The 25087-nt window shown below is 35.7% G+C and overlaps 1 protein-coding gene and 1 pseudogene across 1 annotated transcript in view; one reads left to right on the top strand and one right to left on the bottom strand.

Moving 5' to 3' along the window:
* Window positions 1-17079, top strand: part of LOC107708880 (1-phosphatidylinositol 4,5-bisphosphate phosphodiesterase epsilon-1-like) — a 77135-nt gene extending 60056 nt beyond the window's left edge. Inside the window, exons 14-33 of the mRNA XM_016513245.1 lie at window positions 1433-1494; window positions 1633-1798; window positions 2012-2119; window positions 2204-2320; window positions 2447-2605; window positions 3394-3523; window positions 3755-3796; window positions 5281-5390; window positions 5476-5593; window positions 7500-7631; window positions 9128-9421; window positions 10398-10561; window positions 10639-10900; window positions 11663-11781; window positions 12624-12752; window positions 13142-13333; window positions 14110-14271; window positions 14358-14570; window positions 14674-14908; window positions 16205-17079. Of these exons, the coding sequence (XP_016368731.1) occupies window positions 1433-1494; window positions 1633-1798; window positions 2012-2119; window positions 2204-2320; window positions 2447-2605; window positions 3394-3523; window positions 3755-3796; window positions 5281-5390; window positions 5476-5593; window positions 7500-7631; window positions 9128-9421; window positions 10398-10561; window positions 10639-10900; window positions 11663-11781; window positions 12624-12752; window positions 13142-13333; window positions 14110-14271; window positions 14358-14570; window positions 14674-14859 (2865 nt within the window). The 3' untranslated portion in view covers window positions 14860-14908; window positions 16205-17079. The remainder of the gene's footprint in view (window positions 1-1432; window positions 1495-1632; window positions 1799-2011; window positions 2120-2203; window positions 2321-2446; window positions 2606-3393; window positions 3524-3754; window positions 3797-5280; window positions 5391-5475; window positions 5594-7499; window positions 7632-9127; window positions 9422-10397; window positions 10562-10638; window positions 10901-11662; window positions 11782-12623; window positions 12753-13141; window positions 13334-14109; window positions 14272-14357; window positions 14571-14673; window positions 14909-16204) is intronic.
* The window catches only part of LOC107708879 (nucleolar complex protein 3 homolog), a 14928-nt pseudogene continuing 5962 nt past the window's right edge, over window positions 16122-25087 (bottom strand).

Here is a 25087-nt window from a genome sequence, read left to right as displayed (position 1 = left end):
GAGATTAGACTACAATGCCGGCTGTTCTGACTCACAGCCTGTATAAGTACGTTTTTTATATATAAAGGATTTGCCACTGACGATTCAAACGCGAGTTTTGAGCAGTGTAGAGTAGCACTTGTTGTTTGACATTTCTCCGATCACAAATGCAGACATGGTTTTATGTTTCGCGGCGTGATGCAACACGTAAAAAATCAGTATAAATCATTATAATCCGTAATTATGTCCCCACTGGATGCAACAAATGCCTCGTTTATAATGGGTTTTAATGTTTTTGTCTCGTCGCTCCGGCCGGACAGGGCATCACAGTATGGTAGGTGCATAACATTTCCGTCACACGCTTGAGGTATTCGGCCAATCACAACGCACTGGATAGCTGGCCAATCAGAGCACACCTCGCTTTTCAGACCAATGAGCTTTGTAAAAATCGACGCATTTCAGAAAGGCGGGGCATAGAGGAGAAACAATAATGTACAGTATGTGGAAAATAATGTGTTTTTTGAACCTTAAACCGCATAAACACATTTCATTACACCAAATACACAAAATAATGTTCTGTTTAGCAACATCATATGACCCCTTTAAAAAATATTACAGAAGACTACAGGAAAAACATAAATTATTTTTCTGTCCTTTCAAAAATATATCCACTAAACTTGGCACCATTAATCTATCAGTCTTGTCTGTCTAACCTTGTTGAAGTTGTTTTAAACATTGAAAAGACATTTTCAAGCCAACATTCAAACTTTGTCTTGACCAACATTCCTCCTCATGTTATTTATGTGAAGTCTTATTGTCAGAAAAGAAAATTGCATAAATTTCTGTCAGAGTGCTGTCAAGGGTTTGGCACGGTTTTAAAGATCTCAACGGTGGGTCATTATTTACCGTTAACAACATGCACAATTGATTCTTCCTTTATTAAGAATAAGAGTCGTTGACTGACAGTTCAATATTAACGTCTCACCAGCTCATAAATCACTTTGAGACATCTAATGATATGCATGCCAATGTAATAATATTTAATTTGTTTTTTGTTTCTTTAGAAATTTGAGCCTTCTTCAAACATGCGTCAGATGGTAACCTTGTTGAAGTTGTTTTAAACATTGAAAAGACATTTTCAAGCCAACATTCAAACTTTGTCTTGACCAACATTCCTCCTCATGTTATTTATGTGAAGTCTTATTGTCAGAAAAGAAAATTGCATAAATTTCTGTCAGAGTGCTGTCAAGGGTTTGGCACGGTTTTAAAGATCTCAACGGTGGGTCATTATTTACCGTTAACAACATGCACAATTGATTCTTCCTTTATTAAGAATAAGAGTCGTTGACTGACAGTTCAATATTAACGTCTCACCAGCTCATAAATCACTTTGAGACATCTAATGATATGCATGCCAATGTAATAATATTTAATTTGTTTTTTGTTTCTTTAGAAATTTGAGCCTTCTTCAAACATGCGTCAGATGGGGTGGATGTCCTTTGAAGGATTTGCCAGGTTTGGTTTTATTAAACTTTTTTGACAAAATAATTTGGACCAGCAGTTTCGGAAACACAATACTTTGGCAGATTTGGATAATCTGCAGTATTCATATAATCTCTGCTACATGACCGAAAGTTAATCTACCTCTCGAAGGTTTCTAATGGACAAGGACAACTTTGCCTCTAAAAACGAGGAGTCTCAAGTGAATCTGGATGAGCTCCAGTATCCGCTCTCGTACTATTACATCGAGTCCTCTCATAACACGTACCTCACGGGCCATCAGCTGAAAGGAGAGTCTTCAGTGGAGCTCTACAGCCAGGTACATCTTCAGCAGAGCTTCTCTCTTTATCCTGAACCTGATCCAGGGCAAAACACATTTCACAATGCACTCCATAAATATGCTTGACGATCGCTGCTTCACATGCCGTCCTGTTGAAGTCACCTGCAAGAGAATGTAGCTGAAACCATAGCACGTGAATGATGCCTGCAGGTGTTTATTGAGTTCATGTTTGATTTATTGGTTCTGCCGCAGGTGTTGCTGCAGGGCTGTCGTAGCGTTGAGTTGGACTGCTGGGACGGGGACGACGGCATGCCTGTTATTTACCATGGACACACTCTTACTACTAAGATTCCCTTCAAGGTCTGTTAAAAATCAGTACATGAAGAGACTTCTGTTGATTTTATGTATGTTTTCCATTGACGTAAATGCTCTTGTGGCCTGTAGGATGTTGTCGAGGCCATCAATCGTTCAGCGTTTGTGAACTCAGAGATGCCTGTGATTCTGTCAATCGAAAACCACTGCTCTTTACCACAGCAACGCAAAATGGCTGAGATTTTTAAGGTACTTGAATTTTTACACTAAATCAGAATACTTTGAATCCATCAGATGAATTAAATGGAACCCAGTTCAACCTTCTTGTTTGGCCGTTTCTTGTGGAAAGTAAACATTGTTTATTTTGCTCTTCAGACGGTGTTTGGTGAGAAGCTGGTGACCAAGTTCCTGTTTGAGAGTGATTTTGCGGATGAGCCTTTGCTTCCGTCTCCCCTGCATCTCCGAGGGAAGATCCTACTGAAAAATAAGAAGCTGAAAGCTCACCAGGCTCCAGTGGACATTCTCAAACAAAAGGTAGATGAGAGGAAAAAATACCTAGATGTATGGGGACAATACAAAACAAATTTCAAGACTATTGAAATCGGTTCTTGATTTTCAAGTCTGGTTTGTGCACAGTTTATCGAATTGTAGCAGCCACATAATCAGGCAAATTTGGCTAGCTCTTTTTTTGTTTAAATGTCCTGACTAGGTCCTGTTGTAATCTGGGGATTTTTTTCATAATTTTTATCTTCGTACACCTAAGGTAAGGCCTGTGTGCCTGAGACACCGATATATCTGCTACACAAAATACATATAATATAGCTAATTCTAAATTTAGAGATAATTTATACCATTGTTATATATATATATATATATATCGCCATATCAACCAGCCCTAAATTTGTTAACGCATTATAGACAACAGTATGAGCTTTTGTGAAACTGCTTTGTATACTGTGAAAAGCGCTATACAAATAAAATTGACTTGACTGATCTGCACTGATTGCATGAATGCGTTTAAACATTTTAAAATGTCCTTAACTGAGATGGAAGTACTACACTCATATTGGAAAGCACAATCAAATTAACCAAAATATTTAATAAACAAACATGCAAAGGGTAGGGAATGTGTGGAATTGTGTGAATGACAGACTTTCCAATTCTGTGGAAATCTGCACAGCTTTAATGTGGTCTTGACTAACTGTTAAACATTTTTAGTATCAACAACTTTGATTGAGTCCATGAAGATTCCATTTAACAAATCAAGAATGAATAGTTGAAAAGTTTTGGAACTTTTTTGTGAACTTTTCCTTTTTCAAAAGGCACATCAGCTGGCTCACATGCAGGCCCAGGCCAACAACGGCACAGTCAGTGGAACATCCCTGGGAAACAATGACGAAGAAGAAGAGGAGGAAGAAGAGTATGACTATGATTATGAGTCATTATCTGATGGTAAGCATACTTTGCATTACTCAAGCCGGTGTGTCCTTTATTCTCTTTAGTCTTATAACTCGAATGGACAGCAATTATTGGAATAGTGGAATTTTTTGTTCTGTTCACTAACTCTCTCAGGGTCTTTTACTGTTCTCACGGTGGCACCTTCACTCTGTAGCATGCTGACCTTTTTCCACTCCCTCTCCTTTCTTTCATTCCCTTCCCTCTTTTTTTTCTCCTTTTTCTTAGCTGATGTCCTCAATGCTTCCACAGCCTCTTATGGCCAGGAAGGTAAATGTATTGTGTGTGAGTGTATGTGGGTAGTTGACAAATGGACATGGTTTAAAATACGGTTTAACACTTTAGGCTTAAAAACTTGCATTTGGCATTAGGCTTTTCCCCCCTCAAATTTGTAAGATAATTAAACCAGTCATTTGTGAAAATTGGGAGACTCCAATTAGATAATGCATATATACCAGTGCATTGGTCACCACAGTGCAATTTCTGCATTTTATTTGCAAAAATTTGGTGGAAAAGTAAAATTTTGGTAGATAATTGTATGTTTGTGGACAAAATTTCTATTCTTTTCTGTCCAGCCAAATTATAAAAATTGAGGACAGTAGACGTACATGTCATGTCAACTGCCCATGTAAATGTGTGCCGAGATACCGTGTGTCGCTCTTACTGCTATATGCTGCTGGTGTGTTGACTCTGATGTTATTGCTTGGATGCAAAGCAGAGAAAATCAAAGCAGAACAATGGTGCTTATGTCTGAGGCCCATCAGGTCTGTGCTGTCTGCTTCTGCCATGAATAAATCAGTGTTTTTGAGTACAACGGTGGGTGGTACAGTGTATAAACAAAACTACCCAAACTTGCTTCAACGTTCGCTTCCAGTCCTTGGTGTTTTGAAAATGGCTCGACAAAAATCATATGAGATTTGTTTCGTCATAAGGTAAAATGCAAATCTTTGATTGCTTTGTGTGACTTCAGCGGATGACCAATTAATACCCTTTGTGATAAATCTTGGACTCCAGTGACGTCCTGACAGTGTCTGTGGGTTGCACACCTACAGAATGACTGCTACTGTGATCACAATCAAATAAAGGCCCACTAGATGGGGTTTCTAGATGTTAGGATAATCAAACATTGCTCATGATTGACAAAACTGACTGGGCGTTTCACATCAAAGACTTAAAGTTACCATGAAGTCATAATTGACAATTCTCATTTAAATTTTTATGGCATATTGCAGTATTTATAAATTTTTTATCCATGCACATTTTTTTTTCAATTCATGTGCCCACGTAATATTTAATAAAAAACATTAACATCCTCTACCCCTCACAATGACATCTCTTCTCATCCAACTTGAAGATGGTACAATAATCCCTAACCTGTCACTTAAATGATCAACCGAGCAAATCAATTCCCGATGGACAAAATCAAGTACCGCCCTACATGTCACTTGGATATACGTCACAATAGAGAAGAAAAACTTCCACAATTTCCATTTACTTTCAGATTTTAAAGGGATAGTTCACCCCAAAATGCAAACTCTATCATCATTTACATTTACCGCATGTAGTTTTAAAACTGTGTGACTGACTTTTAAATATGACTGCTTCACCTTTATGTGCTTTGCGAAGTTTTTGTTAATTTTGTATTTAGATTGTTCTTTTTTGTGTGTGTGTGTAAATCACATGTTTTGGCTGAAGAAATTTCTCTTTGGGTTTATCTAGAGAGGTTTCTTAATCTTTTTCTTTTTTTTTTGCAGACAATATTCTGGATGACAAACCCGAAGGCAAGTCATCCACTGAGAAACTTCAGTATGAGTCCAATGATGAGATGCCCAAGCGGTTCAAGAAAGCGGGAAGCAAAGGAAAGGTCTGTACAGAACTGTAACGATGAACATTTGAGTTCCTTTCTACATGAATACTTCTGTGATGGTTGTTCTTTTGTGCCCTTGCAGATGTTTGACATGGAACTAGGAGAGGAGTTCTACCTGCCCCAGAATGAGAAGGAGAGCAGACAGATCGCTCAAGAGCTATCTGATCTGGTCATCTACTGTCAGGCTATTAAATTCCCAGGTTTACATCTCATCTCGTTATTACACGAGCACAGTGAGAAAAGCTTAAAGTTCTGTCCGCCTCTGAGACACCCTGAGATATTTGGGCAAAAATAAATTAATGGGTTTGGCTGAAATAATTTCCGTTTTGGTCAAAATTATGGTGCATTTTGACTGTATCAGTGTCTATTTAGTGCACACAATATGCTGTTTTGAGTTGATGCATGACCAAAACTTTACTTAACAGTATTTATAGCATGCTTCCTATCCAGTAATCACAATAACCTACTCTTAGTTATTGCAGAAAACATACATGAACATCAGAAGGTACAGCATGTTGAAAGAAACAACTCAACTTGCTGAAATCTATCATGTCATTAATAAACGTAAAGATGTCAATAAAAGAGCTTGTGAACAATGTCACATAACATAACATTTATCTGGAAAGTAGTGCTGTCAAACGATTAATCATGATTAATCGCATCCAAAATAAAAGTTTTTGTTTACATAATATATACTTATATTTATATATAATATTAATTATATATGAATATAAATATATATATATATACATGTAAATATTTGTAAAATATATACATGTTTGTTTTGTGATAAATCTTGGACTCCAGTGACGTCCTGACAGTGTCTGTGGGTTGCACACCTACCGAATGACTGCTACTGTGATCACAATCAAATAAAGGCCCATTAGATGGGGTTTCTAGATGTTAGGATATCAGAACATTGCTCATGATTGACAAACTGACTGGGCGTTTCACATCAAAGACTTAAAGTTACCATGAAGTCATAATTGACAATTCTCATTTAAATTTTTATGGCATATTGCAGTATTTATAAATTTTTTATCCATGCACATTTTTTTTTCAATTCATGTGCCCACGTAATATTTAATAAAACAGAAAACATACATGAACATCAGAAGGTACAGCATGTTGAAAGAAACAACTCAACTTGCTGAAATCTATCATGTCATTAATAAACGTAAAGATGTCAATAAAAGAGCTTGTGAACAATGTCACATAACATAACATTTATCTGGAAAGTAGTGCTGTCAAACGATTAATCATGATTAATCGCATCCAAAATAAAAGTTTTTGTTTACATAATATATACTTATATTTATATATAATATTAATTATATATGAATATAAATATATATATATATACATGTAAATATTTGTAAAATATATACATGTTTGTTTGTGTATTTATATATGCATAATAAATATACACAGTACACACATATATTATGCAAAGCCATTCAATGTCCATAGCAAGCTTTTATTACAAACATCTTTTAAATGTTTATATTTCAGCAACGATATAAAAATTACCTCATGTTCAATGTAAATGTTTATATACAAGTCAGTTTTTATTTGAGTGTTGATTATTGAATATAATTGATTCATGAATTAATTTTTAAATAAAATTAATTTTCATTTTTGGAGAAAAATTAATTTCATAAGATTTTTGTGTGGTTCGCATATAAAGTGATTTGTGCACGCAGTCCACAACTGACTGACAAAGACCTAATATGTTGACTAGCAAAGTAGATGCAACCTCCTGATGGATGACTAAATGGTGTTGGGGAAGCTACATCTTTACAAATGTAGTCTATCAAGCTTCATTCTAAGTAGCAGTTTAAATCTGCAGTTTAAATTTACAATAAGCATTACTTCGTCTTTTGCTTATTTGTGCTACAAGGCTAATGTAAACTGCTGCAGAATTAGCTGAATTTGTCAAAAGGGGTGGGTAAATTAGATTCAGGTGTTTGGCTCTACTGGAAACTGTAATGGTCCCAGAGGCGAGTCTCGAACAAACAAACAGTAACAAGCTCTTGAGTTCTGGAGGAGCATATACCCTGCAGCCGTGACCTTACATATGTGTTTGTTTGTGTGCGTGGGAACTAGGCCTCTCCACCCTCTCCCCATCAGGCTCTGGAAGGGGAAAAGACAGAAAAAGCCGGAAATCCATCTTTGGCAGCGCTCCTGCTCGCGGAAGCCCCGGGGAGACTGTGACGTTGGTCCGAGCTCCAGGGAAAGGTATGGCCGCCTCGGTTTTTGCACGGAACTGTGCACAGGGCACGCAGGAAATAGAACACCCACTTAGAGCACCCATGGGAAAAGGGCTCTCAAGTTTTCCATTATACTGAAGTCCCTCGAAAGCACATAAAAATGCCTTTCTGCAGAATATTTCCAGTGACTGACTGTATGAGAAAACAAACATGTGCTTTTTGAGTAAGAAGCACTTTTGGAAGGCAAGTGGTTCTTTGATTTGAATCTTAAACTGATAGCTTCCTACCATCCTAAGAGAAGTGCATCTATTTTTTTTAGCAGTTTATTTTTATCAAAGGGATAGTTCACCCTAAATTGAAAATCCTGTCAGCATTTACTCGTCCTCATGACATTCCAAATCTGACTGAGAATGTTGCTCTTTTTCATGCATTTGCAATGAATGAAAGATTACAAGCTTGAATCCTATAGGTCAGCTTTATGATTCTTTTATATTGCTTTATGCAGCTTGAAAGCCTCAGTCGCAGGGGCGTCAGTAGACCCTTTTTACTGTGGCACAAAATACTGCTGTGTGGGAAAATATTACAGATAATTACAGATAATAGAGAATACAGTATACCAACCTGAGAACCATTTTCCCTGATAATATTTCAGCAATCATCTCGTGTGTTTTCCATCAGCTATTTAGAATAAGAACTAGTGATGCCAGATTAATGAATGAATCACTCTTTTCAACTATTCAGTCAAAAAGGTCTGAATTGTTTACAATTCAGTTTGATTCATTCAGACAGTTCACCCATGTGCTGAATTGTTTGTAAAATGTTTAGAAAACAAAAAGAGAACTGGATGAAGTAAAAGATAAAAAATGCAAAAAACATTCTAATGTATTTCACTGTATAATAATAGTAATAATAATAATATATTTTCTTAATCTGTTTTTATTTTACATTACAACTCTAAAATTAGAAAACTAATATATTTATTTCTTAAATTTTTTTTTTTTCAAAATAAGTCAGTCATTCAAGTTTTGAACAAGGTTTTTTTTTTGTTTTTCTTTTTATAAGTGAACTATTCCTTAAAGGGGTCATATGATGTTGCTAAAAAGAGGCCGGAGGGCTAGAGTGAGCAGAGGCGGCAGGCTTGAGAATGGCGTGGCCGGCGGATTCGACGAAAGAGCGTCCGGAGGGCTACAGATCTTCTTTATGCACCAAGAGCTTGTAACACTCCAAAGAGAAAGGATAAATTGAAATCGCATCATATGACCCCTTTAAACAACCATATGCAAAACCCAAAGCCTGCTTGATATGTTTGTAGTTGCAGACTTTCCCCTTCTCTAAACGTGCTCTGATTCTGCTTTTGTCTCTTTGCCAAATCGTTGATGTGACTCAGCCTCACATAAGATATTTATTTAACTATCTCATAGTGCTTAGTTTCACTTTTAAACAGTTTCTGTGAAAGAAATTGTAGGTCCTTTCGAGTTGCAATAGCAACTTAATATCAAATCAGTGTTTTTGGTTCTTCTGCAGCCAGTCTGGAGGGCATTCGGATGAACTGGGAGGAACAAACATCGTTGACACTGAGCCCGAGCACCTCTCTCAGCTCCATCATCCGCACACCCAGATGCTACCATATCTCCTCTGTCAACGAGAACGCTGCAAAGCGTCTGTGTCGCCGCTACTCCCAGAAGCTCATCCAGCACACCAGCTGCCAGCTGCTCCGCACGTACCCTGCAGCCACACGCATCGACTCCGCCAACCCCAATCCTCTCATCTTCTGGCTGCACGGAATCCAGCTGGTTGCCCTCAACTATCAGACTGATGGTAAATAGTGAGATCTGCTGCTCAGCCGAGATTCATCAGGACAGGAATTAAATCAGTGTAAATGATAGTGATAGACTGATATATTGACCACGCTGATAGATCAGTCGGGCCATTTTTATAGTGTTTTCCTGAAGTTGTCATATTAGTGGGGGGAAAAAAACATCCAAAAATACACTTTTAAAGGTTTATTTTATTGCACTTTATCTATTTGCATTAATTATGATGCATATTTTTAAAAGCTGTTTTCTCAAAATGATTGCACTGGGCCAGAAATCTCCACTACACACCACTTACATGCACCAAACTTTACAGTTTTGTTTCCTATCTATATTCTGAAGAGGGGTTTGTTCGTATATCATTTGACTAATTTATATAACATTTATTCCTAAGAACATGGTGAATGTTTGTTTTTTTTTGGCTGTTACCTGCATCCATTCTAATTTATGGTGTGATAAAAAAGACACCTGAAATCCCCTTTGACTCTAATGTCAACAAAATGAAAATAATTTTGTACCCGACTTTATCCAATGTTTAAATTTGTGCATATATAATTAGATAATGCCTTATTTTCACATTTAAACAACATTTAAGAAAACTTGTAATACCAAAAAAATTTGCAATTCTTAATCAACTGGGGAAGTATAGCAATATCTATTACATTTTTACCTTATTCACCTGGCATGTATTGCCTTAAGAGATTATTAATTAAATGTACTATTTTATTTAAATTAAACCAATAAATAATACATCAATTATTAAATATAACCATTTGCTTTTGTAGTATGCCAGGAAAACAGCAGTTTTTATTTTAAATAATACTTTACATTTATTTCATGTACCATTTCACTAGATAGGACTCATGTTTAATCTATAAATATAAATATTCAGATATGGTGATAAGCATTATTCTAAAGATTATTTCAAGAAATCTTTCTTGAGAAAATAATTTGTTTGTGGCTGGTATGTTCTCCTCTAGATCTGCCCATGCAGCTGAACGCAGCTCTGTTCGAGGCTATTGGTCACTGTGGTTATGTGCTGAAGCCCCCGGTCCTGTGGGAGCGAAGCTGCCCTCTCTATCAGCAATTTTACCCTCTGGATCGAGACCTGGAGAACATGACCCCCACGCTCTACACTCTCACTGTAAGTATCCCATAGTCAGAAACTCAAAACTACTTTTAGCTAATCTAACAGACATTAATTAATTCATGTGCACACAGATTGTGTCGGGACAGAATGTGTGTCCGGGGAACTCGAACGGAAGTCCCTGTGTGGAAGTGGAGGTGTTGGGCATGCCGGCAGACAGCTGCCATTTCCGCACCAAGCCTATACACCGTAACACACTCAATCCCATGTGGAATGAGCACTTCCAGTTTCATGTGCACTTCGAGGATATGGCGTTTCTGCGCATTGCTGTCGTGGAGAACAACAGCTCACAGGTCACCGCTCAGCGGATACTGCCCCTCAAAACCCTCAAACCAGGTAAAGAACTCCTAATAGGAGCATAGTGTAATTACTGCTGTGCTGATTATTGATCGACGACTGCAGCCTGCTTTATAGATGATCTTCAAAATATGCATTTTACATACTGTACACTACCGTTCAAAAGTTTGAAGTGACTGAGATTTTTTAAAAGGTGTTTGAAAGAAGCCTCTTTTGCTCATGAAGGCTGCATTTATTTGATCAGAAACAGTAAAAACAGTAGTATTGTGAAATAGTATTATAATTTAAAAGAATTGTTTTCTATTTGAATATATTTTAAAATGTTTCTGCACTGATATTAAGTAGCACAACTGTTTTCAACATTGATAATCAGAAATGTTTCTTGAGCAGCAAATCAGCAGATTAGAATGATTTCTGAAGGATCATGTGACACTGAAGACTGGAGTAATGATGCTGAAAATTCAGCTTTGATCGCAGGAATAAATTACATTTTAAAATATATTACAATATAAAAGTTATTTTAAACTGTAATACTATTTCACAATATTGCTGTTTTTACTGGGTTTTTTTGAGCACATAACTGCACCCTTGGTGAGCAGAAGAGACTTCATTAAAAACATTTAAAAACAATGAATATATAGAATTTTAGAATATTATAATATATATGATATATATGTTGTATATTGTATAGAAAATATACATCATATTATTAATTTAGCTTGAGATTACTCCATTTGACCATTTACTGATGAGTAAAACATTGTCTGATGTATTTCATTTGCTTTCTGTTGATTATTCCAGGCTACAGACACCTGCAGTTGAGGAACCTGCACAATGAGTCTCTGGAGATCTCTAGTCTGTTCATCTTCAGCCGCAGGACGGAGGAGAGTCCCACCGGAGGACCACTGCCTGTGTCTGTGGTGAGACAGCATTCATAAACCACACAGCTGTCAGGATATTTGTGTTACATGTAGTAGTGGAACTAGAAAGCAGTAATAAAACAGTTTACATTCGTGATTTCTCTATATGTGCCTTACAGTCCCACAGGGGAGTGGACTGCATGTTTGAGAAAACATTGTGCAAATATTTCTAATGTTTTTAAAACTCTGGAATGTGCTGCATTCCTCTCCCTCGGTCCCTGTCATCCCAGTGCAGCCTAGTTTTGTTAAAAACAGGAAATCATAAAGACATAGATATGCTACTGTATACAGAAGTGCCATGCTACTGGAAAAATACTGAAAAAAAAGAAAGAAAGAAAGTGAAAAATGTTCCAGGGGGAAATAAGGGTCTCTCTCAGAAATTTCAGAAATAATTAAAAAGAAACAGCCAGTAACATATTGAAGTAAACATGACAGTTTGAAGCAGAAAGACACAGATAGTATTTTCTTGTAAAATGTACTCCAATAATCTTCATTTACAACTTCAAAAATAATTTTTACAGTATATTTGCGTGTAAAAAAATTATTATAAGGATCGTAGGTAAAAAAGTGTGTAAATTACTGTGGCAGTAGTAGTTTAACTCAAACTTGGGTAAAGTTGTTAAAAGGTTTTTTTTGGTTGTATCTTCTCTTGCATGTGTTCGTCGCAAACATACAGTAGGTGCATGACACAGCAGACTGTAAACACAATGTGATTGAATCATTTTATTTAGTTAAACTGTCAGGAGTTGTTTAATAGCTCTGAAACAATATTAATAACCTGCTCTTTTGTTTAATAGCCATATGTTTTGGAATGTGAACTCTGTTGTCGTTTTTCCTCTCAGCTGTTCAGCACGGAGGAAAGACGCGCCGCCCAGCAGCACAAAGTGACAGTGCATGGAGTTCCAGGCCCTGAACCCTTCACCGTAATGTGTGTTGATGAATACACCACGGCCAAGCAGCTCCTGGACTCTGTAAGTGTCAGCGCAACAGAACCGAGCCAGTTTAGACAGGTTAGCACACACCAGAACACTGTTAAGTGCAATGAACCAGAGGACAGGGTGCAACTACTGTCGATGAAGTAGTGTAAGTATTCTGTGTGTGGTGCCATCAGGGATTCAGAGTTCTCTTGGAATTCTTGAGAAGTTATTTTTATGAGTTCTGAAATTATGTTTCGGATTAACCCTTGGAAGTTCATCCAGTTGCCAAAGCGTCCTCCTCTTGGAGAATGATTGTCATCCATTCTCTCATTAGGAACAAATTACTACTTGAAGTAGTGTTCACTCCGGTGTTTACTGGTCTGCTTCACATTTTCATCATTCCTCAGCACATAAACACGTTTAAATAGTCTCTTTCTTGCCAGTTATTTCCGACTACCTCCTTCAACTACTTCCTGATGGAGGAGAAAATGCCTCTGTGCAAGGAGAAGAGCGAGTCGAAGAGAGCACCTCAGCAGCGCCCCCTAGCGAATGATGAACGGCTCCTGAGAGTTACTCACAGCTGGCAGCCGCAGGAAGGATATGTGGGCAGAATGTACCTGAAAACCAAGGAGGAGGTATAACCCTTTTGCCAGATTGTGCTTGCTTTCATTGAATTACATCTCTAAGGGTCATTCCTGTTATGCAGTTCCTTTTCAACTTTAGAACTTTTGAAAGAGGAATAAACTACCATCAAAAAGTTTTGTTGGTAATTTTTATTTTAACTGAAGTCTCTTATGCACACCAATAAAAATTCAGTAAGAATAGTCATATTGTGAAATATGTTTTTTACAATTTAAATAAAATGTTGTCTATTTGAATGCTTTTAAATCTAATTTATTCCTGCGATACAAAGCTGAATTAACAGCAGCCATTACTCCACATTACTTCAGTGACACATGATCCTTCAGAAATCATTCTAATATGCTGATTTGATGCTCAAGACACATGTATTATTATTATTGTTAAATGTTGAAAACAGTTTTTGCATAAATGACTTGACCGTTAATAGGATATAAAGACAAGATGGCAAGTGAACTAAAAACTCTTAACTGGCTACCAATTAAAACAGTATTCCCAAGAAAACATTATTTTTTTTTGGTTAAAGAAAATCAGTTTATTAAGAAATACTGCAAGTGTTATGTTAGAAGCACCCAGCGATGTGACAGAAACACCCATTTATAGGATATTGGGATTAAAACATAACCGAAAAAATAACCCTGAAGGATTTCCAATATATTTAGGCAACATAAACGTAACCCATACAGACTTCATAAAATAGCCACACCCTTTACTTTTGTTTATTCGTTCAGCATTTGATTCTTGATCTGTTGCTCCCCCTGCTGGCTGATAGCAGAACATCAATGAGAAGAATACGGTGATGGAGGGGGTGGAGGAGGTGAGCAGCGGAGAGGACGACACGTTCCTCGTGCAGGTTCATGATGTTTCTCCTGAGCAGCCTCACACGGTCATCAAAGCCCTGTGTTACAGCACCGCCCAGGACATCATCCAGCAGGTCAGAAGATCACTGCAACTTCACTGAAAGATTTCTTCTCTGTCATGCTAATATCACAATATCTAAGCTGCTGTTGTCTGTCGTAGACTCTGAGCAAAGCAAAGTACTCTCTGAGCATCCTGAGCAACCCTAACCCATGTGACTACGTCCTGATGGAGGAGGTTACTAAAGACGCGGGTGGAAAGAAATCATCCTCGGCTAAACAGTGTCAGCGTGTGCTGCAGGACCACGAGTGTGTGTTCCAGGCTCAGAGCCGCTGGAAGGGTGCTGGGAAGTTCATCCTCAAACTCAAAGAGCAGGTAAACACTTATTCATGTGAGGCTGAAGGCCTATAATGTTTTAAAACATTATGTTTTAGTCTGTTAATAGCATTTTTTTTTTTTTCCGTGAACCGTCCCTCAGATCGCTCGTGAGGACAAGCGCAAGGGCGTGTCTTTTGCCAGCGAGCTACGGAAGTTGACGGGTCGGAGTCGGAGCTTGACTGTGAACACGAACACGAACGGTCCAGCAGCTCAGGAGCCGACACACAGTAAGGAAGAGAAGGCTGCATGTCCCAGCATGGTGCCTCTGCCAGAGGCCTCGGAGTGAAGGAACGCTGTGCAGTGTGTGTGTGTGCAGTGCATGGAGCTCCCACAAGGTACTAGACACTAACACACAGCAGACATTAAGATTATACAGTCAGTCTGAACTCTAAGAGGGTCCTGGATAAAACTGTCTTGAAGGGAATAGTCCAAAAATGAAAATTTGATGAAACTGTGCTCATCCATACAATGTGATTTTGTTAATCGGAACAGATTTGGAGAAATGTAGCATTACATCACTTGCTCACCAAAGGATCCTCTGCAGTGAATGGGTGCCGTCAGAATGAGAGTCAAACAGCTGATAAAAACATCACAATAATCCACACCACTCCAGTCCATCAGTTAACATCTTGTGAAGAGAAAAGCTGCATGTTTGTAAGAAATGGACTCTTATTCCGACGGCACCCATTCACTGCAGAGGATCCATTGGTGAGAAAGAGATGTAATGCTACATTTCTCAAAAAATCTGTTAGGATGAAGGAACATTGAAAATTTTCATTTTTGGGTGAACTTTTCCTTTAATGGTATGATTTAGTCAAGGTTAGATTTTTGTATGGTATCCCAAATGCTAGTTGAGCAGAGCTACCTGATGTTTAATGTAAAGAGATTGCTGTTTTTTAACTGTGTTATTAACTGTTCTTAATTAACTGAGCATCATGTCTTTAGCAGTGAAAACATGATTAATGGCATGTAGTAGTTAATAGACCTCAATCAGGGTTGACACCATACACAATTTGCTGCAAATGAATATGAGCCTGTTAAGGACTATGGTGTTTGTCATTCAGTCAGAAAAAAAAGGTGTTTTTTGTTTTGCAAATTTATGGCTTGTGAAAATTAGACAAAACCTTAGGAGCTTAGGTACAACATCTGAAAAGACTGCATGCGTGTTCCTCACAGCCTCGCGTTCATTCATGTCAGCTGACACTGAAGACTGGAGCAACGATGCTGAAAATTCAGCTTTGCATCACAGGAATAAATTACATTTCAAAATGTATTAAAACAGAAAACAGTTAATTTAAATTGTAATAATATTTTACAATATTACGGTTTTTGATCAGATAAGTGCAGCCTTGCTGAGCATGAGAGACGTCAATAAAAACATTTAAAAATCTTACCAACCTCAAACCTTTAAACAGTAGTGTAATAATAAAATAGTTACCATGTAATAAAAATATATTTTTTTAATTAAGAAAATTCATTAAACAAAACATCTCTACAAACACCTTCACTCTGCATCAGAAATATTGTGATCATGTTTTTTTTTTCTTTTCATTGGAAAAACTGAAACTTCAGGCTCATCGTGAAGCGTTGTGGTGCTGGAAGAATGAATGTTCCCGTCGGTCTCTTTTCAGGGTCTCTGTCGATGGGGCTGAAGGCCTGGATGGCTTGGGTTCTCAGAGACTGTGTGCGGTAAAGCCCAGTGTGTCCCAGTGTGGCGATCGCACCCCTGTCCCGTCCACCGGGACCCTCCCGCTGCTGTGGAACTGGAAGCTGCATAAATGAGTCCAGACCCAGAGCAGCACCGCTAGTGTTCACTACTCTCACGTGAGTGAGATACAGTCCAGCCTGATGGAGAGTGGACGCCGTTTGAGCTCGTCCCGTGCAGAACACGGTGGCCTGGGTGAGTTAGGCTTGCTGAGGGGTCGAGGATAGGTTTAGTCAGTTCAGCATGTTACTGAATGTCAGATGAATATACTTCTCCTTTTTAAAGAGTACTGCAAGTGATGAATGCGTTTATATGCATTTCATTTTTTATTTGTGGTTTTGCACATTAGTCCAGATATTTTGAAAGCTTTTTTTAATACTTTATTTACATCCATTTTTTTGGATTGCTGAAATTAAATCAAGCATAAAAATGCTCCCAGCACATTAGTGTAACTAATTTTTTTTTACTTCTAAACCTTGAGTTCTTTTATGAATGTAAATATGGCGTGATTTATTTAGAGTTCAGAGCAAATGTGCACAAGATGTTGAGAAAGATGCAAGACAGATTTGTTCTGCATATTTTAGCAGCTAATTGTATTTGATTGCTTTCATTGCACACGTCCTGGACTGCATTTTTATGACCAACAGCAAAAAATGCAAGATGTTGAGGGGTACCTTTCTATAAACTGCCACGAATCTATTTACAGTATTACAAAAACAAGCATTTGAAGAAACATCACTTTAAATGATTTTTAAAAAAAATGTATATATGTTACTGATTTCCTTATTTTATTACAGCTAGAAAAAGTTTTTTTTTTTAAACTATTTATTTCAATTTTGTTTCTTGCATTTATGGAGAGCTGAAGATCTTCACTGGCACTGTAGTGCTTGTTTTGGAATATTTTAATTTAAAATCAATACAATTTAGAGGTTTATATCCCATTTGACCTTTGTAATTGAATGCCAGTTTTCTTTTTGTGTTAGATTAAATGTTGCTATTATATATATATATATATATATATACACGTGTGATTTTTAAACTCACTGCATAGCAGTTGAATCACCTAAAGCAGACCTGCATTTCTTTTGCTTTTAACTTTAAGTGGTCCATTTTCTTTCTTGAAGTGAAATCTTTCCTAATTTATTGAACATTATAGCCCAGGTTGGCTGTACTTTTCCAGATGTGTACATATGAACGAGAGTACATAATTATGAAATCTGCATTAATTTATTTGTGAGGGCATGAATGTTCCTCCAGCCTGTTTGTACTGTATTAATGTATAATGTTAGTAATTTAGATGTTTAGCACCGTCTTGAGAGAGATTAAATATTTTGACACTTAAGTGGTGAATGTGGGCACCATTGAAGTGTACTTTGTGTGGTCCACTACAGCATTAATATCGTTTCAGTGTATATTTACCATTGCTTTGTTTTGAACAAGCAAAAGTGTGACACGATGCTGTTATTTTAGGTGATTAACTATCAATCTAAAACTTCAGTCTGTTTGGAGTTTAAAACGTGCTGAAAACCATCACTAATAGAAAGTTCAACATACGTAAAACTCTAGGAATGTATCAATATTTTGATGTAAATATTGGGTTGTTTACTCGAAACAATCGATTCAACCACATTCATCAATAAACTGTTGAGAAATCCATGTTTGGTGAAACGGATACTTTTACATCACTGCCAGTGCTAAATTGTCTGTAAAGACATTGCTGGTATCTTGGAGATAAAACATTTATTTTACACAAGCGGATACAAAACAGCATTTCAGCTCTTAATTTCAGTGGTGGACAGTAACGAAGTCGTTTTACTTGTGTCTGTACTTTCTGCTGAGCAGCAAACTTCCTCACCATGGGGTGACAGTGTCTCTGAAAGAACCACCACAGATCACAACCTCTTACTTTAGTTTTGTTAATATTTTGAATTTGATTTCATTTTTCTATTTTGTTTTCACTTTCAGTTAAAGCTTTAGAATTTTTTTTTAAGTAAATATCTATACAGTTTTTTTGTTTTTATTTATTAGTTTTAGTTATTTTAAGTAAAAATTTTAAATACTGGTAAATGTTGCCTTGGCAGCTAGCCGACCTAAAATAAGTTTAAGTTATGTATTTTGTTTTTTTAATGTTATGTTTGTTTTTCAAGTAACATTTTTTCTTTATGGTTTTAGTTCTAACAATACTAACCCTGACCACAAATTAAATTAATATAATTTGTAAAGTCTCTTAAAGGAGCAGCTGCTGCCATTTGAATCAGGAATGCTAGTCATCCAACAACTGACTAGTTGTTTGAATTTTTCTTTCTAGGTTTTAAAGTTTATTTGAGCTTTTATATTTAACAGTACATGCTAATGTTGAACCCAAGGCTGTTTTGTTACATTTTTATTTGATTATAACTATTAATTGCTTAATTATTAATTATGTAATATTCATAATTTGAGTTAAACATGTTTATAAAGCAGGTGTATACTAAACAGGGAATTGTAAGAAATGTAATGAGTGTGGTTGTGATTCAGATGGACCAAATTCTGACACAAGTAGCAAATCATGGACAATAATCGATGTATTTTTTTTTACTGTTTATATAAGTACATTTATTTTGGGAAGCTTTATCATGTTGCAAAGCATGATATCACACTTTTTAACGCCACAGTATTTAATAAAACAATATTGTTCACAGTTATTTAAAAAAATAAAATAAATCACCACCTGCTCGGAGACGCAATAGTGCTGTCTGATTTACATTAGTTCCCAAATCGCACTCAATGATTCATTCATGAACTGGACTGATCAAAATCAAAATGAGCCAATAAAAGAGGCTGTTGTGTCTGTACTTTCTGCTGAGCAGCAAACTTCCTCACCATGGGGTGACAGTGTCTCTGAAAGAACCACCACAGATCACAACCTCTTACTTTAGTTTTGTTAATATTTTGAATTTGATTTCATTTTTCTATTTTGTTTTCACTTTCAGTTAAAGCTTTAGAATTTTTTTTAAAGTAAATATCTATACAGTTTTTTTGTTTTTATTTATTAGTTTTAGTTATTTTAAGTAAAAATTTTAAATACCGGTAAATGTTGCCTTGGCAGCTAGCCGACCTAAAATAAGTTTAAGTTTTATGTATTTTGTTTTTTTTAATGTTATGTTTGTTTTTCAAGTAACATTTTTTCTTTATGGTTTTAGTTCTAACAATACTAACCCTGACCACAAATTAAATTAATATAATTTGTAAAGTCTCTTAAAGGAGCAGCTGCTGCCATTTGAATCAGGAATGCTAGTCATCCAACAACTGACTAGTTGTTTGAATTTTTCTTTCTAGGTTTTAAAGTTTATTTGAGCTTTTATATTTAACAGTACATGCTAATGTTGAACCCAAGGCTGTTTTGTTACATTTTTATTTGATTATAACTATTAATTGCTTAATTATTAATTATGTAATATTCATAATTTGAGTTAAACATGTTTATAAAGCAGGTGTATACTAAACAGGGAATTGTAAGAAATGTAATGAGTGTGGTTGTGATTCAGATGGACCAAATTCTGACACAAGTAGCAAATCATGGACAATAATCGATGTATTTTTTTTTACTGTTTATATAAGTACATTTATTTTGGGAAGCTTTATCATGTTGCAAAGCATGATATCACACTTTTTAATGCCACAATATTTAATAAAACAATATTGTTCACAGTTATTTAAAAAAATAAAATAAATCACCACCTGCTCGGAGACAATAGTGCTGTCTGATTTACATTAGTTCCCAAATCGCACTCGATTCATTCATGAACTGGACTGATCTGAATCTGATTGCTTTTGTTCAGAAGTGAACAACTCACTGGTTCAATGATCCGGTGAGAGTGAATCTCCATTTAACAATGCAATGAACGCTTCATGTCTGACTCTAAACTTGTCAAGAACTAGGAAAATTGAGTACTTTTGTACTTGTACTCATGTAAAACAGAAAAGGGGTATTTATTACTGGAGTGATATTTTATTAGGGTATCTTGTATCTTTATTAGGGATTTGTATACCTCATGCACCACTGATCTGCCATATTTTCTGGAGCATACGTTGTTGTTTTTTTTTAATGCAAACAAAACATTGTTTTTTTTAGTTTTTTGTTGTATAGTGCATTTTCCACATGGCTGTAGATTCAGTTCTGCTTATATAAATTCAGTAAATAAATTTAGGCTTGCCACAATAATTAATGTTTATTTTATACTTATATTCTTTATTCTTGTTCTGAATACTGTTAAATTTGAAGAATTTATTGTAGAGTGAAACTGAGTGTTTATAAATATTTCATTTTATTTTACAGTATTTCTAAATGTAATAAAATGTGATGTATACACTAATGCGATTAATGCTTTTTTTTCTCTCGACAATGCAATTTTGACCCGGCTTACAGTAAGGTGCAACTACTTATAATATAAATAGGCACTTTAATATCTGGCTCTGTTCAGTGACTGAGTGGCTGATACCTTCAGTAAGTGAAGCTCCCACAGTGCCGTGTTCTGAGGGTTGCAGTATTCAGGCACATCCAGCTCCGGCAGAAATACACCACTGCCCTGCATTTCATTATCCAGCAGGATGCCACACTTAGGGAAGGTCTACACAAACAGCACATACACAGAGAACTCATACATTCACCTCAGAAACCACAAACACGAAGGCCTCCGTTAGCGTAATGAAAGGAGGAACAGCACTGGCTCACATGCATCAGCGCTCTGTTGGCCGCCAGGATGCCCACACAGCCCACGCAGCAGGTGCAGACCGAGCGCGCTCAGTCTCTTCAGGAAGCCCTGCGCCCTCTGCAGAGTCACCTGCTTCCTGCGTTTGGTCAGCATGACGTCCAGACACTGCAGCACGATCGCTGTCTCCTCATTCGTTCCTCCTGCAGCCGATTCACACAATAGTTATTTCCATCCAAAAATTGAAATATTGCATAAAACATCTCAAGTGTTAAACCGGAAAAGCCTGTGACAATTTTTTTCCAACATGATATTTACTTGTTGCAGCCTTAGAGATCACAGATGAAACGCAGCAACGCATGCAAGACAGTTCTGGGAGGTAATTATATCAAATCATTTTAATGACAGACTTTTATGGAAACCCATTTTTGCCACAGAATAAAAAAAAGGAAATTGTGACTTTTTCATCTCACAGTTCAAAGAAAGAATTTGCAAGATATAGCTCAGAATTGTGAGATAAACTTTTTTTTTTTTCATGCAATTTCGTTTACATCTCACAATTCTGCATTTACATCACAATTAGAACTCTTTACAATCTTGCAATTCAGTTGTTTTGTTTTCACCATGGAATCAAAATTAAAAAAAACTTTTTTCCCTCACAGCTGCAACTTTATATCTCACAATTCTGAGTTTGTAAACAGCAATTCACAGAACTGCAAGAAAAAAAGTCAGAATTGTGACATAAAAAGCAATTACATTTTTTTTTTTTAATTTTTCATTCTGTGGTGGAAACCAAGCTTCCATAGACTTTGGCTCAGTCATTTCAGAGTGACTAAAAGAAGATTTTTGACAATGTGCAATGAGATGAGTCCACTGAACTATTAAAAAAAAAGATTTTTCACATTTTTAAATAAGACAAGACTACTGGAGAACATTTTACTTCAGTCTTTCTGCTTCAGAATCGGTGTTACTTGCTGTTTCTTTGTAATTATTTGTGAAATTTAGTAGCGATTTCTGAGTGAAAATTCTTTCAAAGTAAATCCTACACCACAATTTTGAATTCACTGTGGTTACTTAGTCCAAACACGTGATCTGTTGAGGCAGTCACATGAGTTTTCTGTTGCGCATCCAGGTATTTACTCAGTAAATGTTTTGGTAATGTAGATTATGCATATATTTTCTTATAGAATAAAAAAGATCTTGGTGATTTGATTTCACCCAGTGCTCTTTTATGCAGTATCCTAAAACTGGCATAAAAATACATGGATGGAAACATGTTCAATAATATTTCAGGGGTTCTGCGGGTTTTATGAAGGTAAATTTAAGATGTTTTAAAGACTTTAAAATTTAAGAAAATTTAAGGAACGCAATGTCTTGTATTAGGGTCAAAGACGAAAAAGGGTTTAAGTGTAATACTGCTTTAAATTGTCGTTGTTTAAAAATGAAAAAGTTTGTTTAATTTAATTGCAATTTTGTTTTTCTGAGCAAAAAAATTTATATCATACATTTTTCCCTGATTTACAGAAGAGAACGTTATGTTAAATGGCTAAATCACACAACACCTTGAACATGTACAGACTTCCTCATGAACATAATACACACATTAACTCACCACACACCAAACACATCCTACACAAGCTTCGTATAATTCAAGCATTACCTAAGTCTGTGTACAGATGTCAGTGCCGGCAAACAGACCGTGTAATGCTACCTGCTGTGTGTGTGTGTGTTATGACAGTACGTGCCCATAGTTCCTAAATGGTCACGGGTTAGCTCCGTGACACTCACCAATTGAATTTTCTTCTCCTTGCTCTCTGAAGCCTCAGCTTCTAGAAGTTCTTTCTGCAGCTTCTCCTCTGCTTTCTTCCACTGTTAAGGACAAGACGATGGTGGATCAAGGTCACAAAACAGGTATAACACTTTTCCAGAAGCTTGAGGAAATATATTTGGCATTCATTTGCTCCACAGGCATTTCAGAAAATTCTTCATATAAAGACAGATTTCATTAACAAACTCTTTCTAACGCTGCACTTGACCATTAAACGTTTCATACATCACAGCATTTGATTTGAAGCAAGCTGTATTTTGAAAAAACACTGTAAATTTTTATGAGGAAACGGATAATGTAATCAAATCAAAATTCTATATAAAACTACTGATTTGTCTGCAAGTATAAAAATATTAGAAGGTTATTAGGGCTGCACGATAAATCGAAATGGAATCGAGATCGCGATTCGACAGAATTCTGCTCCATCTGAAAGCACGTGATGATGATTTCCTGCTGATTACAGAACCGGCATTACGGTCAAAATGCGCATGACAATCGCATTCGATTAATCGTGCAGCCCTAAAGGTTATTATAAAATATTTAAATATACACTACTGTTCAAAAGTTTGAGGTCAGTAAGACTTTTTTTTTTTTTTAAAGAATTGAATACTTGAATTTGCCAATGCAAGGCTGCATCAAATGATATGATAATGTAACAAAAAATATATTTCAAATAAAAGCTGTTCATTTGAACTTTATATTCATTAAAGAATTCTGACAACAAATGTATCATGAAAAAATATTACATTTCCACAAAAATATTAAGCAGCACCGCTGTTTTCATCATTGATAATAATCAGAAATGTTTCTTGAGCAGTAAATCAGCAGATTAGAATGATTTCTGAAGGATCATGTGACACTGAAGACTGGAGTAATGATGCTGAAAATTCAGCTTTGATCACAGGAATAAATTATAATTTAAAAATGATTAAAATAGAAAACAGTTGTTTTAAACTGTAATAATATTTCACAATATTAGGCTAGTGTTTTTACTGTATATTTCATCAAATAATGTAGCCTTGGTGAGCAGAAGACACTTCTTTCAAAAACATGAATACATCTTACTGACCCCAGACTTTTGAATAGCAGTGTAACTTGAGAGAGTTAATAACATTCAGCTCAGTTCAAACCTTCCGCTGCATCCTGGACAAATTAGTCCTCTTCTCCTTGAAGGACATGAACTTCTTTTTGGGCGCAGTATCTTCAGTATCTCTCTTCATTTCCACTTCTTTGATTCTCAGACAGAGGAGACAGCTCAGCACCTGTGCATTCACAGCACAAAACACCATTCAAAACAGATGCCATAAATCATCACAACTTAATGCACGGCTAAAGTCACAGTTTAATAATGATGCTGTGACCCTTGCAGATTTTTTTGTCTGATGTGAGCCAATAAAATCAGAGAATTCATCAGAAGTGCAACTTCTATGTACTATACTAAACTTTAATGTTCAGATTTTTTTATATATATTATTTGTTTCATAAATTTAAAACCCATACCAGCATTATTGTAGCTAACGAAAACTAAAACCATAAAAAAACCCAATAGCATTACCCGATATAAAATAAACTTTAACTGAAATAAAATCAAATATAAAAAAATGTATTTAATTTTAGCTAGTTGCCAAACCAACATCTCATTTTCATTTAGTTTAAATAAAATGAATAAAAATTCTATAGACATAAAAATGACAAAACATAAAATTACTAGTGCTGTCAAACGATTAATTGCGATTAATCGCATCCGAAATAAAAGTTTTTGTTTACATAATATATGAGTGTGTACTGTGTATATTTATATAATGTATATATAAATACACACACATACAGTATATATTTTGAAAATATTTACATGTATATACGTTTATATTATTAAATGTCATATTATATATAAATATATTTAATATATAAACATAACATATTTTTCCTAAATATATACATGCATGTGTTTGTATTTATATATACATAATAAATATACACAGTACACACTCATATATTATGTAAACAAAAACTTTTATTTCGGATGCGATTAATCGCGATTAATCATTTGACAGAACTAAAAATTACTAAAACCTTAACTAAAAAGACAATGTAAAAATATAAATGAAATGAAAAATAACAAATTCAAAATAATAATAAAACTGTATTAATAAAAACTATATATATAAATATATACATGCATGTGTTTGTATTTATATATAAATAATAAATATACACAGTACACACTCATATATTATGTAAACAAAAACTTTTATTTGGGATGCGATTAATCGCGATTAATCGTTTGACA

The sequence above is a fragment of the Sinocyclocheilus rhinocerous genome, unplaced genomic scaffold, assembly GCF_001515625.1.
Source record: "Sinocyclocheilus rhinocerous isolate Xijiao unplaced genomic scaffold, SAMN03320098_v1.1 scaffold24, whole genome shotgun sequence".
Taxonomy (NCBI): Eukaryota; Metazoa; Chordata; class Actinopteri; order Cypriniformes; family Cyprinidae; genus Sinocyclocheilus; species Sinocyclocheilus rhinocerous.
The sequence above is the reverse complement of the archived record's forward strand: the minus strand, read 5'-3'. Positions and strand labels throughout refer to the sequence as shown.